At 41.1% G+C, this 20,968-nt stretch overlaps 1 protein-coding gene across 2 annotated transcripts in view; it reads right to left on the bottom strand.

Moving 5' to 3' along the window:
- rxrgb (retinoid X receptor, gamma b) overlaps positions 1-20,968 on the bottom strand; it is a 36,403-nt gene that overhangs the window by 3,523 nt on the left and 11,912 nt on the right. For both annotated transcript variants that reach the window (XM_058072204.2, XM_078790092.1), the window contains exons 2-5: positions 8,335-8,582; positions 2,912-3,056; positions 2,665-2,844; positions 1,338-1,498 (exon numbers count right to left, since the gene is read on the bottom strand). In XM_058072204.2, coding sequence (XP_057928187.1) covers positions 1,338-1,498; positions 2,665-2,844; positions 2,912-3,056; positions 8,335-8,582 — 734 coding nt within the window. The remainder of the gene's footprint in view (positions 1-1,337; positions 1,499-2,664; positions 2,845-2,911; positions 3,057-8,334; positions 8,583-20,968) is intronic.

Genomic DNA, 20,968 nt, shown 5'->3' with positions numbered 1-20,968 from the left:
GCGTCGATTAAACTTCACAACCTGACGCCTTAGGAACTGTGTTTGACAGCCTGTTCCTTTTAGCTCTTGACGTAACTCCCAATCAGTGGACTTATCTGGTCGTAGATTTGAGCCTAGTGTGTGCGGGTCTAGACTGTAGGGATGACCACTGGTACACATGTGTAGGCCTACTTTAAAGTAAATGACCAGTTTTCAGAAATGTGCTTGTTTTGAAAATATCTTTCAACATTCTTTTCATTTTGTATTCATGGTTGGCTTATATTATACTGGAACTCTGCAAAGAGAGTCACAATAAGAAGATCCGCATGTGAGAACTTGCAAACTCCACACAAAGATATTCCACCGGCGATACAAAGCCCACTTACTAACCACTAGACCACCGCGCAGCTACATTATGCAGTGAAATTCATAGAAATAGTGCCATATTTATTCAAAACATTTTGTATCAACAAAAGTAATAACCAACAGACTACTAAAATAACACTATTAAACAAGCAAGGAAGTAACAGGCTGCACGGCGCACAAGTGGTTAGCGCGAAGGCCACACAGCTAGGAGACCCAAGTTTGATGCAGAGTTTGCATGTTCTCCCTGTGGATGTGTGGGTTTTCTCCGGAGACTCCGGTTTCCTCCCACATTCCAAAAACATGCTAGGTTAATTGGCCACTCCAAATTGTCCATAGGTATGAATGTGAGTGTGAATGGTTGTTTGTCTATATGTGCCCTGTGATTGGCTGGTGACCAGTCCGGGGTGTACCCCGCCTCTCGCCCAAAGACAGCTGGGATAGGCTCCAGCACCCCGCGACCCTCGTGAGGATAAGTGGTAGAAAATGAATGAATGAATGAACACTGGTAACAATACAATTTGGAAAGCTGCACACTTCTATATTTCTATGTAGCACAAACATCCGTATAACAACAAAGTAAAGTGCAAAGTATGAAACTGTGGACTAATGCAGTCTGTGAAATTGCTTGGCTCAATCAGCAAGTCATGCATGAAAGAAAGACATTTTAATCCCTCCTTGCGTAACCAGCACTTACATTGCAAATTGCACATTTACAATGCATAGGCCAATACAACAAAAAAAATCAATAAATTGACAGCAATGTCTCCGCTCCATCTTTCTGTGATACACAGACTCGATGAGAAGTACGCTGGCAGCGATAAACCAATCAGAGAACATGACGTAATACGTACATTAAGTACGCTTAACGTCCGCCACACCTCCGGGGCTGCAAAACAACATTGCTCCCTTCTCTCCGCAACTGTGAACCAAGTGAACTTGCCATTAACAAAAGAACTCCAACCGCTGGACTTTGGTGTAACTACAACTCTTACCGAGTTGCCGGTGCTGCCATCGGTGTACGTCTCAGTTTTGGGCTCCACGGCCAGCTCGGCATCCAGGATTTTGTCCACAGGCATGTCCTCGCTGAAAGTTCCGGTGGACTCCACCTCATTCTCCCCCCGTTCTTTGCCCCGCTGCCTTTCTTCCTGCACCGCTGCATTTTGAACACCAGGGTTAGTTCAGTGACATCACTTAGTATACCGTGGATGTCCAAACTGCAAAGTCTCAAAATTGTTAATTGTTAGTTTTACAATTATAGTTTTGAATGATTAAAATAATTGTAAATGCATTTTCAATAATAAATGATAGGGAAGACGCGACTGTTCTCACAATGAGGTAGCCAGATCAACCACCAACACCACCTTTCTGTAACCTTATATGCTCATTTATCCCATTTATATGCATTTTTAATTGTCTGCACGGACAACTATAATTTAAAGACTATAAGACCACATTTAAAGATTATAAGACCAAACAAATGTTTTGTTTTAACATTTTTGGCTTTCTGGAACAGATTAACTGGATTTACAGGATTTTCACACTCACATTCATACCTATGGACAATTTGGAGTCACCAATTAATCTAGCATGTTTTTGGAATGTGGGAGGAAACCGGAGTACTCAGAGAAAACCACAGTGTGACCCCAGTACGCAGAGACATAGTTGTGAGTAAACTCACAGCTTTGTAGCAAAAATGGAAACAAAAGGTGAAAGAGCAAAAAGGCTCTGTGAAAAATAAAATAAATAGATACAAAAAGAATTGTAAACTAAGACAGAGAAGCGGCAAATACTGACATCACACAATCTATGTATGTAGCATTGACAATGAACCTACGAAGTTCTGACCCGTTGCTGGCCAATAGGTGTGAAGCGGCTGCACATGACAACTAACAGGAAGTAAACACAAAACAAGACCGTAGAACATGAAATTACAAAAGAAAACCCTGGAACTGCAAACAACAGCTACAGAGTGTGAAAACTATATTGTTTTATTTTTATTACATTTCTTTGCAAAATTGTGCTTTTATTTATTGTAGTCTTTTTGACAATTAAAATAAAATACAACATTAATATTTATGCTCCTATAGTATTTTATGTAATCATTAATTAACATCTCTTTCATCACTACTTAATTATAGATTTTTAAATTTGTTATTTCAGTTGTTTGCAATTTATTTTAATTACTTTGTATGTTGCCGGACGGATGGTCATTAATTAAAGGCACAAGAATTAATATTGTAAGTGTTTTAAACACTTTTTAAAAAGACAACCAAGTCTTAAATGTACACACTCATAACCGGGGTAATAAATGTAACCTACCTTCTCTCTTCATGCCCATGGCCAGGCACTTTTGGTAGCGACAGTACTGGCAGCGGTTGCGCTGGCGCTTGTCTATCAGGCACTCTTTGCTATCACGACAGGTGTAGGTGAGATCTTTGCGGACAGTCCTCTTGAAGAAGCCTTTGCATCCTTCACAGCTGTAGACGCCATAGTGTTTACCTGCACAAATACAAATCTTTACTGAAGGAATGTTTTTGCTGATGAAGCGCCCCCCCCTCACCCTTACCCGAGGAGCGGTCCCCACAAATGGCGCAGATGTGCTTGGACATCCCACCCGGGCTGGTGCACTGGTAGTTGATGCTCCCCAGGTTCTGCAGGCCTGGCGGAGGCTTGATGTCCTCTGAGCTGCTGACGCTGTTCATCGAACTCATCTGCCATAACACAAAATAGAGCTGATGAGGACAGGAAGTAAAAGTGAACGGTGACCTCGTGACATGTTCCTACTTCCTTGCCTTTGTTCCCCCTCTCTCTCAGTCACACAAGCTTTTATTATGAAATTGTCAGAGGATGCAATCACATGCTCGGTCTTGTCATGGTTTTGGTTTCAAAGATTAGGTCACATGCTTGTGTAGTTGTCAAGCAAAGACGGGGGCAATCACGCGTCCTCGGTGGCTAATAATAAGGGCTGTTGAGTAAAGCCTTGACTTTTGCACACACATGAGCTCACTTGGACTGCTCTTGTCCAAAATTGATGAATTCATCCCAATGCCAACAGGATGTCTCAGTGCTGTTTTATTAACCTTTTGTAACAGTACTCATTTTGACATAGCAGAACAATAATACATTTCATTGTATTGCATTGCATCCATCAGAGTTCCATTGCATTTAGGTTAGCATGACTTTTTGCCTTAATTCTGAGTGTTTTTAGTTGAGTGTCCTCTGGCAAGGAACCATATTTGGTAACTTAGGTGGGGTTGGTCATTGTTTCCATATCATCCAATACCTTTGAAACAGTGCTGGTGCTTAAAAGGTACCCAAATAGGTACTTAAAAAAGGAGTACTTTGTCCAAAAACGATGACAGCAATACAGAATACAAAAAACTTAGCACATTTTGCTCTACTTTAAGTGCATACATTCTGCACAATTTCCATTCTTTATTGATACACAGTTCTGGTGATTTTAGACTACTGTTAAAAAGGTTTTCGTTCATTCATCCTACATGCAAGGGATACTAGGGATGACGAGCATCTGTTACGGATAATACATTTTTGCCGGGTACGAGTATGGAACTATACCATTTCATCATTATCTTTATTCGTGTTTAAAGAAAATGCTCATTATGTATTCACTCTTCACACACTGTGATTGGCCAGTTTGATTGACACAGCGACCGCCTCTCCTGAGACGGCAGCAGCCACAGAGGAGCTCAATAAAATTGCTGTCATAGTGTATTAAGACTGTGTGCCTGTGTCTGGATGCTACATCACTTCGAAGATGTTGCTAGCACAATATCAGCTCTAAGTACTTGTTGCAGGTGAGTCTTTTGAGGTGAAGTACAACTAGAGTTGAAAAACGGAATCTTTGCTTATTCAGAGATAAAAGTAGGTGATCCACATTGAGCTGAAAAGGGCCACACTGTCCTATATGACTGACAATAAAACATTGTTTGTAAAAGGGAATTAATGAATGACAGCACCCTCACACTTCAGTATGACAATGAAGAATCTGGCTCATCTCATTGGTCAAGGTCCTTTAGTTTGCAAAGAAGATACCAGAAGACCCGAGCTGACCACAAAAAGGCATGGCTGACTGGGATCACTCCCTCAAGCAGCAATTTCAGTACTCCTCCAAGAATAAAAGAAAATTCTGTTCCAATGCACTTTAGGTAAATAAATGTTTCTATAATTAAAGCATTTGCACTATTTAATAATTCATTCATTTTCTACCACTTATGCTCACAAGGGTCGTGGGGGTGCTGGAGCCTATCCCAGCTGTCTTCGGGCGAGAGGCGGGGTACACCCTGGACTGGTTGCCAGCCAATCACAGGGCACATATAGACAAACAACCATTCACACTCACATTCATACCTATGGACAATTTAGAGTCGCCAATTAACCTAGCATGTTTTTGGAATGTGGGAGAAAAACACAGTACTTGGAGAAAACCCACACATGCAAGGTGAGAACATGCAAACTCCACACAGAGATGGCTGAGGGTGGAATTGAACTCGGGTCTCCTAGCTGTGGGGCTGTGTGCTGACCATTTGGATGCCGTGCAGCCTACTTAATAATTGTCTTTCATAATTTGACTTCATGGGAAATTTGACTAGTTGGCAAAATGCAGTCGATCAATAGCTGTTTTTTCCTTGTACATGTACACGTCACCGTTTCCTTATCATTTTCCTGTCCTTTGACCCTTTTATGCTGACAAGAGCCAAACAATGTTGTTTTTCTAGCTGTTTATGCGCAAACATCTACATCCTTGCTGGAAAAGGCTGACCCACACATGCCCTCATGTCCTATATATTTGATGTAATGTGACATAAAGGACACGCTTCCCATACACGTCACCTCGGGCTTTTGCTATCACTTATTTACAACGTGCACTCTTCCTCCTGACTATCCTCTAATGGCCGACCCATCCCAGACCTCTGCGGTGGCAGTGTCGGTGACCTTCCAGCGAAGGGACGAGCATGCGTGGGATTTTTCCTGCCAGCTTTCCACAAGCATACTGCACGTGCCCTGAAGGGGATCACTTCTTCTTAAATGAGCATTCACGCCGCCCACTTTCACATCTCCCATCTCCCTGTGAGCAGCACACTCTAATAATTCATTTAGCAAGTGTACACAATACAATTCTAAACAAATTTAGCTCCAGACATATAACAACATCCCAGTAGCAGCGTGTATGGATTATTGATGCGTCATGCATTCTTTATACAACACATGCTACGAAGAACATACAGCATTCAAAGGTGAACCTGCATCTCACTTTCAGATCTTTCTGAGCTGCCAGGTCCCTTCTAATAGTCGTGGAAAAAGTTAATAGACCACCCTTGCTATTAGACCACCATGAGCCATTTCAATGGTTTTCTTGATAATACCAAAATCACTTAAGGTCTTACATCAATAGCTAAAAAAGTTGAACTCTTATGAGCTATTTTTGTTTTCATCGTTATATTTGTCCAAACAAAAGGGACACAGGCTTTGTACCAGTTGTACCAGGCTTTAAAATGAACAAGAACAAGGGTGGTCTAATAATTTTTCCATGACTCTGATATTTTTCACCAATTGTAAATAATCCTCAGAGGTCCCACATCCTTAATCCTGGAATGTAGACAGTAAACCTTGCTATGCTTGTCCATACCTGTCTCCAACAGAAGCTCCTAAAAGCACTATTGTGCACTTTATCCACGTTTTACATAGAAACTATCACTCTGCACTATTCAACGTAATAGATGCCATATGTCACATCCAAAGTAATATATAAAGATAAAGATGTGTAGCAAAGCTTTCTTCTATGCAGTGGTGGCCACATACAAGGGACAAGCTCATCTTGTAGTAACACATCCATGAGGAAGGAGGTTTGTCCTTCATGACGCCATGAAACCATAGCAAGCATTTGATGCCTCTTCTCTCAAAAGTGGCCATTGTGAACAGCAGCCTTGTCCTGTTGGAAAAAGTCATGAGGGGTGCAACCACAACATCTCCACACAGCCATTACTGTTTGACGTCCCTGCACAACCTGCAGCTCCGCTGTTCCACTGAAGTACAACAATCACCTATGTTGTGTGGAAAACGACTCACGTGGGACCTCCGTGTCAGGCCAATAACGTTGAAAGCCATCAAGGCTACGTTTCTTCTCATCAGAGAATGAAGCTTTCTTCCATCTTTCAATGTCCAGTGTTTGGTGATCTCGTCTTCTTCAAGCCCTTCTCTCGCATATACCATCTGATGTTTATTTGGCTACATTTGGCACCAGGAACAACTTTCATTTGGGCCAAGGATCGTCCCGTGTCTTAACAACCAATCGGATCCCCTGACTTAGGCCCGGTAACATTTTTTGGCTCTACCACTTGACTTTTTTTTGCTCCATAACCATTTTAAGAAGTTTCAAATGACTTATGAGTAATATCATATTTATCCAACCTCAGCAGCAATGCCACACTTCTAGAGGTCTTGTTTGCGCAACTCAACAGGGCGACCGTTGATGCCTTGGCCATCAAGAGATTGTGACATTTTTGTCAAAATCTTGTCTTTTAAAGGCTGTGGTCCATTGATGAATAGCCTATTCCACGTTTAATGGTTGTTTGCAAAGCAAAGTAAATTGTAATTTTTTCCCATTTCACTTTGAACATCATTAAGACTCAACAGTGCAAATTGAGACTGCATGTTGGCCACAGTCAGGAGATCTGTAAGATCTAGGTTCAATTCTCTGCTTGGGCACCCCGCCTTTCGCCCAAAGACAGCTGGGATAGGCTCCAGCATGCCCACGACCCTTGTGAGGATAAACAGTAGAAAATGACTCTAATAAGTGACAAAGTGCGTCCTTCATTAGTGGGCCTACTTTTATCTGGTCGTACATGCGTGAGTAGATTTTACTCGCAATGTTTTATATTTTAGTCACAAAATGTGACCATTTAATCGCAGTCTGAAGCCCTGCACAGACAAGTTTTAAAATCCCGGCTTTTTGCTGCTCACACAGATCAGCACAGCCACGGAGTAGCCAAGTCCACCCAGCATGACACACTTTGTGAACATGCATACAGTAAAGGTAATGTCCCACTTTTCCGAGTAGGCTAAATGATATCATACATGACCAGTGAACAAATGTTCAACATGACCCAATGACCTAATGGATGGTCAGAAAGAGTCTCATCATGACATGGTATTAACCCTGACTGTCCTTAAAGGCATGGATCCATACTGTCATTATAGTGTATGGAGAGTACATTGCGTGCAGGGCCCTGCCGCATTGCCACCCATTCAGCCTCTGAGGCATATGTTTGTGGGCAATCAACACACAATATTGTTGTTCATTCCATTAGCTCTCTTAGTCCATTGTGGCAGACAGAAAATGGGGAAACCTGACGTTTATTTTATATAGTGTATATACAGCTGCACACACACAAATAAGTGCTGGAAAGACTCCCCATTGAAACGAACCATATTTGGATAAATGACAAAACAGCATCATACAAAGGATGCATCCCTTTTGAGAGTTAAATAGAGCATAAGGACATGTGGAAAGAACTCAAGTAAACATGGATGTTGTTCTTTTCTCTCTTCAACTACTTTTATGTCTGTTCTATGTTCATTTAGATAGAGATACGCACCAACCATTGCGATACCAGTGCAAACTGCGGGCGTGGCACATTGAGATTCAATGCAAACTTTGTAAAGAGGCGGTTTATTCATGACGTTACGTTGGATCAGGCACAGAGAGAAGAAACCTTTGCAGAGCAGCTGGGACAATATTTGGCAAATATGAGATAGACGGCAGCACTATGATATTAGTAATAATATCACAATAATATCACATTTACCACAATTGCATTTTTACTAGACAATCTTTTTTCCCCCATGTGTTAAAACCATTTCCATTTTCTATGCCACTTATCCTCACAAGGGTCGTGGGGGCATGCTGGAGCCTATCCCAGCTGACTTTGGGTGAGCAGGACCTCACAATTCTTCACACTTTTCCCTCACCTGCGGACTGCCGAGCGGTCCAAAGTTCAGGTTGGGCGTGGACGGTAGCGATACAGAGGGTGAACCCAAGGATGAGGTGATGACAGAGTACGGCGAGGTCAGGCCATTCATTGGGGAGTTCAAGTTGGACATAGGTGAAGGCAGGTGCCTGGAGGTGCTGATGACGGATGGGTGGCCCACCATGCCGCCCATGGGTGGGAGATGCGAGTGTGGGTGAGGGTGGGCCGTGGTCATCGGCCCTGTAGAGTCTGCAAGACAAAGGAGAGTGGCATGCTGATTTAAAATGGTATTTCAAGCTCTAATTTATGCCAGAGTAATAAATAAATGAACATAAAACATCCATGACAAGTCATAATGTTCATTTATTAACAAGTATGTTGCACAACACAGCAGCAAAGGAAGCCATATTGTAGCAAATGCGAGCGCAAATTGCTCAGCCAGCAATACCGCTGATGAGTTTATTGGAAATGACAGTACACCAAGTGTAATACACTGTAATACACTTTCACACCATCACCCATAACGTTTGAAAAGCTGCTGGATGACCACTCATCCATCCATCCATTCATCTTCAATTAAAAATGGAAAAAAAGGAAATTCCGCTGGGTGCTGCAATGGGTGCAGATTTTAGAAGATCTAGAAAGCTTTCCGTGCGAGTTATCGTGTGTAGCTGCTCTATAGGAGATCAACATTCAATACAAAGGGCCCAAATTGAGCATAATAGATCCCCTTTAAGTTTAACTATGTCAATAGTTAAACTTAATTGTGTCAATATTATCAATCAAAAAAATTTAGTTTAACATAATGTGGCATACATAAAAAATATTGAACTATAAGTTGATTGTAACACAAGCTACACAAATCTGCATCTCATTGCATTAAAAACAGTTTCTACTTTTCAATAAACTCTTGATTACTTGACAGTACAGAACACATACACAATATTAATACCATATTTGGTCCTAAATATTGCATAAGGTGATATTTATATGTTTTTATGCATCAAAACCAGAGTGAGGCCCTGCTGATTTTAGGTCCCAGGGAGACGATCTGGCTTGGGATCTATCTGTTGATGTGAACTGACAGGCTGGCATTTGCACAGATGACCTACTTTAGTAATATGTCAATCAACGAACCAACGTGTCGTTTCACGCATGTTCCTGTTGCTTGTGAGGCCAGCCTAAATTGCCACAAATGCCAACTAGTGCACATGGCCACAAATGCTGTACCATACAAGGTTGTCGTCACCCACCTTGATGCCCACAGATGCAATAGACACAAATGATGTCAGTGACTCAAATAGTTTATTTTTTTCAGTAAAATATTACTAATGTTGAAGCATGTGACACAATATCAAATGAAAGTGTGACCACAAGCTAGCCCATGACACCTGACAGTGAAATTGATATAATCTCTGACATGCTTAAGTAAGAAAACATTCCTCTCTAATTTTCTATACCATAATATTATTAGTTTTTTTGGGCATTGTCTCAGTTATCATACAATAACATAACACATAACAAACTAGTCTGTATACCCTGTACTGGAACATACTGTAGAAACAAGTGTCCAAACAAACCGTCTGACGTGTTGGTGACTCACTGGCTTTGCGTTTCTTAAATTGAAGAAAGAAGGTGAGAAACACCACTGAAATCAAGAAAGAAGTCAAAGTACGAAGATGGCGTCCCCTGCCCTTCGCCCTCTCCCCTCCTCGCCATCTTTCCCAACAAGAGACTATCCATCCGTCCATTTTCTATATCACTTATCCCCCAAGGGTCACGGCCATGCTGGAGCCTATCCCAGCTGTCTTCGGGCGAAAGGCAGTGTACACCCTGGACTGGTCGGCAGCCAATCACAGGGTACATATAGACAAACAACCATTCACACTCACATTCATACCTATGGACAATTTGGAGTCGCCAATTAACCTAAATTAAGTAAATCCCTCATTCAGACAAACAAAATCTACAAATGGATGTTATTGATGTTTTACAGTAAATAATACTTGCCATATAATTCACCACAGAAATATGATCATGCTTGCACAATGATTTTTGAGTGCTGACATCTATTGGAAATGTGATGCCACAAATAAACTCTTTCACTATCAGTCATGATGGCCACTTAAGACATCAGCACAATATTATGCACTGTCAGCAATTTAGGAAAGAAAAAGTCCTCCTTAATTTCCTGTGTATTGATGAGTATTAAAGCTGACTTAGCGTGGAAACTCCTTGAAATGCAACTTTCACATGTCGAATAATTGTGAAAGAGAGAAGAATGTATTCGAATGCAGGCCATTTGCTCCCACCCTGGATGCTAAGGGAACACAAAGTTTTGCAACTTCCTATTTAGCTCCACAGCCTTACTCATCAGCTTCTACTTTCTCCAATAAAGCGTTGAGTGATCCCTGCAAGGTAAACATACCTTGGGGCTGTACCTTTCAACACACACATACAAGCTCTCATAATGCAACTGAGTGCAGAGTCGTCTGTGCAGCAGGATTACGTAATAGACGACCACTGTACAGCATGTACCGTGTCTTCATTTTGCACAGTGACACTTTTCTCTATGTGCATGACAAGTTCTCATCAGGGCTTGTAAAACTTGAGTTCTATTCTGGTAAGCGCTGAGTCGGGCAAATAGCAACAAGGTCGATCACGAGCCCAGCCAACAATTTAGCAACTTTCAACTCTTGCCTACATTGATATAACTGGAACGCTTGTGATGAGAATTGCTTTTCCAGTCTTTATTTGAGAACTACAACAATTAAAATTCACTCCAGGCTTTAATTGTGAATATATTCCACTTCGATGTGCATATAAAAGCCAACTCTTATACCACTTACTACAGTAGATCTTATAATGTTTAACAGTAATACACACCTATCAAATTTGAAGACCTTTAAATTTTTACTGTTGGATCTTAAAGGGATAGTTCGGATTCGTTGACATGAAGTTGGGTATGACACCCCCATAAGCAGTGAAGTCTGTCAACAGCAACTCACTCCCCACTGAGCCAAGTTCTGGTCGGATTCGGTGCTGAGGAAAGTAGTTCCATCTAGTTGCTGGGGACATTTAAGTAAAGTGTTTGGCCTCTCAAAACAATATGCGTTCAAAAGCATAATACATTTGCATCACAAAAACTGCTTACTACAAGAAATCAGACATCACAAATTGCTCGGTGTTATTTTCTCTGCCGGCGTATCACTTTGTGCTCCTGCCTGGAGTGAGTCGCTGTTGACGGACTTCACTGTTTACAGGGGTGTCATACAACTCCATGTTAAAAAATCAGAACTATCCCTTTAAGTAGGCTCGAAGTAGAGCTTCAAAATACAAAAAGAAGAAATGGGAGTGAGTACTGAGTAATGAGCTGAGCCATCACCTCAAAAATCGGTTTGAGTATGCTCCATGCCAGTGTTTCCAGGAGTTTAGTGGGAATGTTGCTTCAGGTGGTGAAAATGGCTTCATAGAGGGTACCCACTGCCTGAAACTAATGTCCATTTTTGTAAAGCAGCCTTGCCATCCATCCACAAATGTTCTCAATTGGATTTAGATCAGGGGAACACACTGAATGGTCCAAAACTCCTTTGTCAGGCAGGGATTGTGAGCTGCAGCGTTGTCCTGTCGAAATAGTCAGTCATTACCACACAGATATGAGGGCCTTTAGTCATGAGGGATGCCCCTGCAAGAGCTCCAGATAGCCAGCTGCACCCTGCAAAACCTGAAGCTACGTTGTTCCATTGACGGAAAAAGCACCCAAGGTCATAATGACGCCCCTTTACTGTGACATGTGGAAAGCAATTAAGGATCTCCTTGTCATGCCAGTAACAGTGAAAGCGAATGCACATGGCACCAGTAAGAACCTTGATTTGGGCCAAAGATCATCCCATGTCTTGAAGGACAGCCAGTCGGATCTTCTGGCTTAGGGTTGTGGACATTTTTTGTGTCTACCACTTCATGTACTTATTCCATAACCCTTTTCAGTGATCTCATTAGCAATGGCGCACTGCAAGAGGCCTTGCTTTTGCAGCTCAACAATCCGACATAAAAAACTCATGATAGTGTGGCTTTAAACTTTCGATCATCTGAAGTTCTAATTACAACCTCCTTAAGGACAGAGAAGCAGTCACATCACTCTGTAGAAATAAACTGTATCTTATGAAGCCTCCATTCCAGATCTGTTCCATTGATTCTCGTCTGGTTGACTTCGGCCAAACCGATACAGCACTGTGAGCTCGTGCAAGCATCTATTTTGAGAGTAAACAGACAAGAGCAGTGAAGGACACCCTCTGACCGCGGGTGTCGCCAGCCAAAGGTCAGCGGTTGCCAAACTCTTGAAGCGTGTTCAAAAAGAGGTCCTGTCTGTCTGACTGCAGCTCTCGTGTACACGGAAATTTCTGGGAAATGCGTGCAGTTGGTGGAAGTACAACTCACTGAATGACAAAAAGCAGTGAATAACATTTAGCCATAAAACAGCGAAACTTTAACGTTAGCTGTGATCCACTACATTGCATCATGCATGTGTTTTATTAGGTCTGTATACTAATACTATATAAATATAAAAACTGAGTACACCCCCTCACATTTCAGTAAGCATTTTTACCTGTACATTTACAGTATATCTTATCATGGGGAAATAAGTTTGAATATAAACTTAGATATACTCACTTACAGCTTGGATGAAAAATGATTCAATACATACTGGCAAAATAACTGCCATTTGTGGTGCATGACAGTTTTACAATATAATAACGAGCCCAAACAAAGTGGCTTGCTGAGAAAGGTGAAGGTGATGGTTTGGCCACGTTTCGAACCCAGAATTTCCTGACGGCGTGGCCAACCACTCGCCATCGTGCGGCCTCAACCTGTGCCTGCATCCATTTTCTATGCCTCTTATGCTCACTAGGAGCCAATCCCAGCTATCTTTGGGGGAGAGGCAGGGTACTGGACTAGTCGCCAGCCAATCGCAGGGCACATATAGACAAACAATCATTCACATTCAAACCTATGGTCGCCAATGAACCTAACATGAATGTTTCTGGAATGTGGTAGGAAAACCAGAGTACACTGAGAAAACCACACAGATGCCCAAGAGGAGAATCGAACCCAGAATTCCTGACTGTGCGGCCTCAACCTGTGCAGTTCTGGTGAATTACATGTCCAAGATAATTAAGGCAGTACTAGACAACACTAAAATTCACAATTTGGAAACCATTTGGACATGTTCACTGGCGGGGATGATGCTCTGTTTCTCTACGTCACAATACATTTTGTACTTCATGTTTCTCTCAATGAACTGCAAATCCCCAGTGCCGGCAACACCAATGTACCATGCTTGACTGTAGATAATTATTTTGTTTTGACAGTAAGGTACTAAATGTATACTGCTATACAAGCTGTGTACTCTAAAGGGTATCCAAGTTTACTTTCTATTGTATCGTCCCTTGAGAAGCTATAACAATTCAGAGTTGAATCCTTTTGTGGCAGAAAAAAAGCTTCAAACGCGTCATCACCCTGATGTGGTGATCAACAGGTTTTAAGAAACATCCCAGATAGAAAACCTTCTAAATCCCCACACTGTTAATTACAGGCTGGTAGCTGGATGGAGCGCTCCACTGTGGGGGTAATTCAATAAGCAACACGGCCCACTAACTAATAATATCTCCTCTCCGGAGAGCAGTGTGGGAGCGGGCAGAGGAAGGCTAAGCAACGGGGGTGGGAGTAGCAAATCGACTCCAAAACAACACATGCCTTAATATATACCAGATTAGCCAGCGCAGGAAGGATCTTAAACTTCCATCTGTTCAATACCGGTTGTTGTGTGGCTGAATGCCCTAGTCTATATACAGGGGTGTAAAAAGTGCTTGCCCCCTTCCTGATTTCTTATTTTTGTTCTGATGCAGAACCCATGTTAGTTTCAGCTTGAGGTCATGAACAGATAGCCGGACATTTTCCATGATTTTTTCTGGTAGACTACATGGTTCCCCCACGACCCTCGTGAGGAAAAAGCGGTAGAAAATGAATGAATGAACAACATGGTTCCACTATCACAGCAAGTTTTCCAAAACTGAAAACTTTCTGTGTCAATCGTTAGTGTTAATGCGCTCACCGTGTTCATCTGTTTAAAACCAAAATATTCCCACCCTGTGACATTACACCTTAAATTCGCTTTCGTGTAGTTGTGCATGTTAACGTATGTTGGTTCACAGAGCTAAATGCTGCTAGGGTAGTAGCTACTACGTATACCGATACGCACAGAGAGATGCACAATGAATGTTCTTGTCATCCAGCCTGAAAGACAACATGCACATAAATTCATCAAGGAAGTCATACTTACGCCAGATTGTAATGGTACACACACTAGGGATGAGCTGGTTCCTCGTTATCACTGAGTGTCCGTTACGGATAATGCATTTTTGCCGCATACATATAAGTATGAAACAAGTACATTTCGTCATTATCTGTTTAAAGAAAATGCTCATTATGCAGTCACTTTTCATGCTCTGTGATTGGCCAGTCATACACAGCGACTGCCTCTCCCGAGACCTACTCTGCAAGAGGCAGACACAGAGGACCTCAACGGTGCCACATTCACGTGCAAAGGAAGTTTAAAACGGCTCAGCGTTTGTCACGATGCCTCTATGCCTTTATTAGGTTTTCTTCAGCTCGCCTCTATATGTTTTATATATAAAGGTACTTAGTAAACTTGTTCCGTAACATGCCGTGCAGACCTGCATTGACTGGTCACATCATTAGGTACACACAAAGGCGGCATCAAGCATTCTGCATGTAAGGCTTAAGCGTGCTAAAATATTACACCCCTCTCAATACGTTGCAGTATGCACCTTGCAATCTTAAATTTGTTTCATAAAATACACAGTGTTTTTATCAAGCGGGCAAGATCGTACATCAGTCACTGACTGTGTTTTTTTGCTTGCTTGCTGGGGATATAACGTCAGTTGGAAACCTGTCTGTCGTAATGAACGCGGTGCTTATGAGAAAATTACAGCCAACAAGGCTGACAGATTATTTCCCTTTTTGCCATGTTTGCATGAATCACCAACTTCACATAGCTCATTAAAAATAATGAAAGAATAAAGTCTCAATGACCCCTTACACACACATATACATGTAGCTGAATAATAAAAAATACATAGAGCAACTTCTGATGAAGACCATGTCAATTTCAGATTTAAAATACGACAGTTTTAAGCCGTGCACATTTCCAGTTAAACCACACCCACTTACGGTTTATGTCCCACCCACTCCGAGTATAGATACAGATAATTTAGATGGGTAAACAGATGCAAATACAGATATAGATAGTGGTGTATTCGATCATCCCTAACACACACCTTCCAAAAAGTTAAACTTTTGTCTCTTTCCCAAAGGTCTTGGGGATCATCAAGATCAGTGTTTTTTGTGGTTTTTGTGTTTTTTGCCTTGGACCTCTGCCATGAAGGCCATTTTTCTTATTATGGTGGAGTCATGAACACTGACAACTGAGGCAAGTAAGGCCTGCAGTTCATTGAATGTTGTTGTGGGGTCTTTTGTGACCTCTTGGATGAGTCGTGACTGGGCTCTTGCGTAATTTTGGTCGGCCGGCCACTCCTGGGAACGTTCACCACTTTTTCCACAATTTGTGGACAGTGGCTCTCACTCTAGTTCATGTCCATGTAGTTTTCAATTTATTTTCTCACTAAATAATAAAAAAAGTTTATTTTAAAAAGTGCATTGGCTAATATTTAAATTAGTTTGATGATCTAAACATTTATGTGTGACTAACATACTGACAAACTAAAAAAAGGGGTCAAACACTTTTTCACACCTTTCATACCACATCTGTTACTGACCAAAAGCCGAGGAAAGCAAAGTCTAAAGTCTTCAGGTAGAGCTTGTTAGATAGAACACAGAGACATGTAATTAACAACTCTTATAGAAAGGAGGAAACACACACACACATACAATAAGCAGCACCCAAAACATTAATTTCTTTGCTAAATGAGGTTGATGCCTGATCAATTGTGTCACTAAATCCTCTTATCCCTGGATAAGTATCTGCAGCTCAGCAGGCCAGCTGTCAAGAAGGTGGGAGGCCAAAGAGGAAGAGCAGGAAGAGGGAATGGATGAAATGATGGATGGGGGAGGAGAATGTCCCACACAGAACCGGCTTTTGTTTTTCCCCACTCCAAAGCTAACATGATCCTACACAAACATATAATCATATAGTATGCCTTAGTTATTCATTACTATTGTTCTGTCAGTTCCACCTATAATATATTTGGAATTTATTTATTTACAAGAGCAAGATGAAATGATATTTTAACAATAGCTTCTTAGAAATTACAAAATATAGGCCAGGACAAACTGTCTTTTTTATTTAACTAAGTCACAGTGAAGAACAGTGAAGTTACATTTTTAAATAATTTCTGTTTGTATCATCTATTAATTGTTTAACTTTTTTTCCATAAATTGAAAACAATATTTCTACAATAATATCGCTGTAGCTTGGGTTTATATGTTATGTAAATGGAACATTGTTGCTTTTTTTGTGAGAGCTTTAGCATCCAAATAGATACTTCCCATGACTTCCATTGTTAGCTAGCTCATATTAACTAATTTTCTCATGCTAGAATGCACAGAAAAGGGAAAGAAATATGTGTTCATGTTTCACATAAGGATTGCGAATGATGGGCAAAGATTAAATAAAAAAGTGCAGTTCCCCTTTAAGCTTCTGAAACGGACTCACCTATGTGTCCAATTTTTTTTAAACCATTAACCTCAAAGTTGTAGCCGGCAATAGGATTTGCAATGCTAGTTCATAATACCATAATGAAGTCTGGTCTCTGAGACGAGAGACTCTGTGCTTTCCAGTGATATACAAGTCATTACTGTAATCATAAAGGCTGCCTCACAGCAGATGAAGCTTTGATAGAAAGCAGAGTGGGTGTCCGTCTGTTTGCAGAGCCCGTGTGGCAGAGTGGGACAGAGAAGCAAGCTTTCTATGACAAAGTTCTGTGGAAAAGTGATATTTCAATCTGACATTTGTGTGCTTTCATGTTTCACCATATTTTTTGTCACATTTTTGCTTGGTTGATCGCGAGATCGGGAAGACCTGGGTTCAAATCTCCGCTTGGGCATCTCTGTGTGGAGTTTGCATGTTCTCCCCGTGTGTGCATGGGTTTTCTCCGGGTTCTCCGGTTTCCTCCCACATTCCAAAAACATGCTAGGTTTATTGGCGACTTCAATTGTCCAATTGACTTCATGAATGTGAGTGTGAATGGTTGTTTGTCTATATGTGATATTTCTTAAAAAGTAGAGCTCACTTCTTGTTATACAGCTAATTGTTTTCCCCCATCAAACCACACGGCTGTAATAACACAAACAACTTGCACCAGTGAACTTCTTTGACCCCTGAATTCTGCTCTGTGGTGAACCCTCCAGTGAACACACACAAACGTTCCCTGAAAGAAGACAAACGACCTCTGCTCCATTTTCTTCCCCAACCCTTGTCTGTTTCTTTTTAGTCGTACAATATCGAACAAACTTGCTAGTATCACACATACCGTATGGCAGCCATGTTAAATTTTACAGTACAAACATTTTACAGGGACAGTTGATCAATGAGGAGACCACGGCTGAGATAAAGATTGTTTTGCAGTTGATAAAAAACGCAAACAGCACAAATCTGAAGAGATTAGACTGGTATGTTGGACTCTGCTCTACTGAAACTATACATCTAATGAAAAAACAACCATTGCTTGTATACCACAAGAAAATGTGTGGTAAAAAGCTGTAAAACCACCTATACAAACCAACACCAAACCTCTGCAAATTTTTCTTGTATTAGACATAATAACTGATCAATTGATCAATTTGTTTATGCAAAATTAGCCACAGCTTAATTGCAACTTGAGGCAATTCAGGCAAAATGTATTGAGAGCCTTCTTGTATACGGACAGCAGAGGCACTGTTGAGTCAGTCTACACTAGTTTGCTGTCTAGGTAATGTCCATGAAGTTGAACTAGTACGGCAAAAAAGAGTGCACCACAGCAAACCAATCGCTCATAACAACTACCCTCATGTCCTCCTTCACTACATCCATAAACCTCCTCTATGGTCTTTCTCTACACCTCCTACCTGGCAGCTCTAAAAGCAGCATCCTTCTACCAATATATTCACTATCACTCCTCTGGACATGTCCCAAACATCTCAGTTTGGCCTCTCTGACTTTATCTCCAAGGTCTCTAACATGTAAAGTCCCTGTGATGTACTCATTCCTGATCCTATCCATCCTGGTCACTCCCAATGAGAACCTCAGCATCCATCTTTAGGGCTATAGTATATACTACAATCACTGAAAAAAATATTAGACCTGGCTTCACTTTAATGCCTGGCACAATTACAGATACATTTGTTTTACAAATATAATGATGACACGAAAAATAGCTCGTAAGAGTGTTATTATAGAGCAAATAAGTGGCCATTTCATCAATAGTTATGGCATTGTACTGCAAAAAAGAGTGCTTTTAGAGATTCCATGTTGTCATGTTCATTGTATTCTTCTTCATACTTGTAGTGGTACCAGCCATTAAAATTAACAAGAAATTGAAGAAACAAGGCTGGTCTGCAAATTTTTTCCATGACTGTGTATGCAATTTGACTGCATGCAGAAGAAAAGAGTTCTTGAGAGAGTCTTGAGGGAGTCTAACTGGTGTAATTATCTAATAATTATCCAAAAAAATCATTGCAGCCCTACGGTAAGTGTAACCACACAAGTTTCACATAAACATCAGAATACCAATGTTTTCAAGTGCATGCAGAGGTAGATAAACTGCTGGATGCTGACCACTCACTCACCGATACTACATACTGTCTGGATGTCTGTGGAGTTAATGAAATGTTAAATCAGGCAGTTGCCTACAGCCACATCTGCCAATGCCAATGTTTTCTGACACGTTGCTAATCAGAAACCTTGGTGGCGGTTTGCTTTTGAAGATTACGTGTTAATTGGATAAATCAGGGTATTAATAAAATAATTGCTAAGAAAATTCAATTGCTAGAGTTGGCCGGTAGTTTGTAGATCGGTTTGTCACAGGAACTGGGAAACTGCTGCAATGACGAACCCCTCTGTCTCTGATTTATCCATTGGCTGGTAGCAGCACACCTTGGAAGTGGTCTGAAGAGACTCAAGTGAAAATGTTCTATTCTGAGAAGCTGGCTCATAAACAAACACACTGTTATCCAGTGTGCATGACATAGCAGGGTGACTGACCTCTGTGTGGACTTGTGGCTACAACACCACCCACTACGAGGAACAGTTCAATTTGTTTTTCTAATGCAAATGAATTAAATTAGCTACCTCTGAGCCATGACGCAATGACCAAGGCTTGCATTCATCTAATAGAACTGCAGACATCTTACAGTGTAGAATAGACTTGAGCTGTGTAGCTTCAAAAATACCGAGCAGGTTATAAGTCCATTGTTTGACTTTAGAGTGTTTAGCCGAATCACCACCAAATATGATAAAAATTATATATATACCATACAGCACAGACAAGAATTAGGGACTAACCACAATTTTCAATTTGCATATATTCCGGAATTAATTCTAAAGTCCCTTTTTGTCACAAAAATGAACCTAATCCCCCCCACAACATTTGTACTGCATTTCAGCCCTGTCACAAAAGACAGCTGACATCGTGTTAGTGATGTTAGGTTAACGTGTGGTTAACATAGTTGAGAGTGCTTGTCAGGGACGGAATGGATGGAAATGACGCTGTCATCCTGATTGAGTGGGAATAATAATAATAAGTGGGGGGTGGTGCTTTAAATCTTTGCTCTTCCTCTGTTAACTATGTTAACAGTCAGTGAGCTTTGACGACAAGCCAACATAATATCAGACTCACCCCAGTCGACATTCTCCTGATATTTTGTTGTCTTATTCTTCAAAATAACTTGCAGAAGAAATTCCACTTTCAAAAGTGGAAGATGACGGACTTATACACATGCATCCTTCCGTCTTCTATAGTTTGGTGTGTCACATGGTTCTGTCTGTGGGTCTGCTTACAGCACCACACATAGGTGGGCTTTGCGTATTACCTCATTTTCACCCAGTGATCAGTTCCCATCAGGATGCAACTACGTACTAATCGGTCACAGTGTCGATGCAAGTTTTTTTCAACCCACAAAAAAAAAATCCAGGAACAATTCCGGTAGATTGGGCAGCATACTTCATGTTACACAATACAAAAAAATGGCATGGCCTTTGATATACTTTCTCATACAGTAACGTGTCGTATTAAACCGCACCCTGCTATTGTGAGGTGTAATTTGCTTTTAAGCCGCTGCGGTAAAAGTTATTGGCAGCAGATAAAGACATGGGCGGAAGGTCAAAAAGTCAAGACAATAAATGTACTGTAGGAGATAAACTGTCATTTTAGCAAACAATAGGTAACACAGCACAAGGTTTGTTACCCCTTTTCATTTTTTTCACCATTACATACATTTAAAAAAAATAAAAAAATTCTTCCTAAGCAAAACAAGTAACATTTCCACAGGGACAGGAGGTATCACTGAAGTAGACAAATCAGTGTGCAAAAACGCCGTTATAGTAGGTTAAGGTCAATTTA

This window comes from Doryrhamphus excisus, linkage group LG4, assembly GCF_037039965.1.
Source record: "Doryrhamphus excisus strain RoL-2023G ecotype Guam linkage group LG4, RoL_Dexc_Guam_v1.1, whole genome shotgun sequence".
NCBI lineage: Eukaryota > Metazoa > Chordata > Actinopteri > Syngnathiformes > Syngnathidae > Doryrhamphus > Doryrhamphus excisus.
Note: the sequence above shows the minus strand (reverse complement) of the source record. Positions and strands in the feature narration are given on the sequence as shown.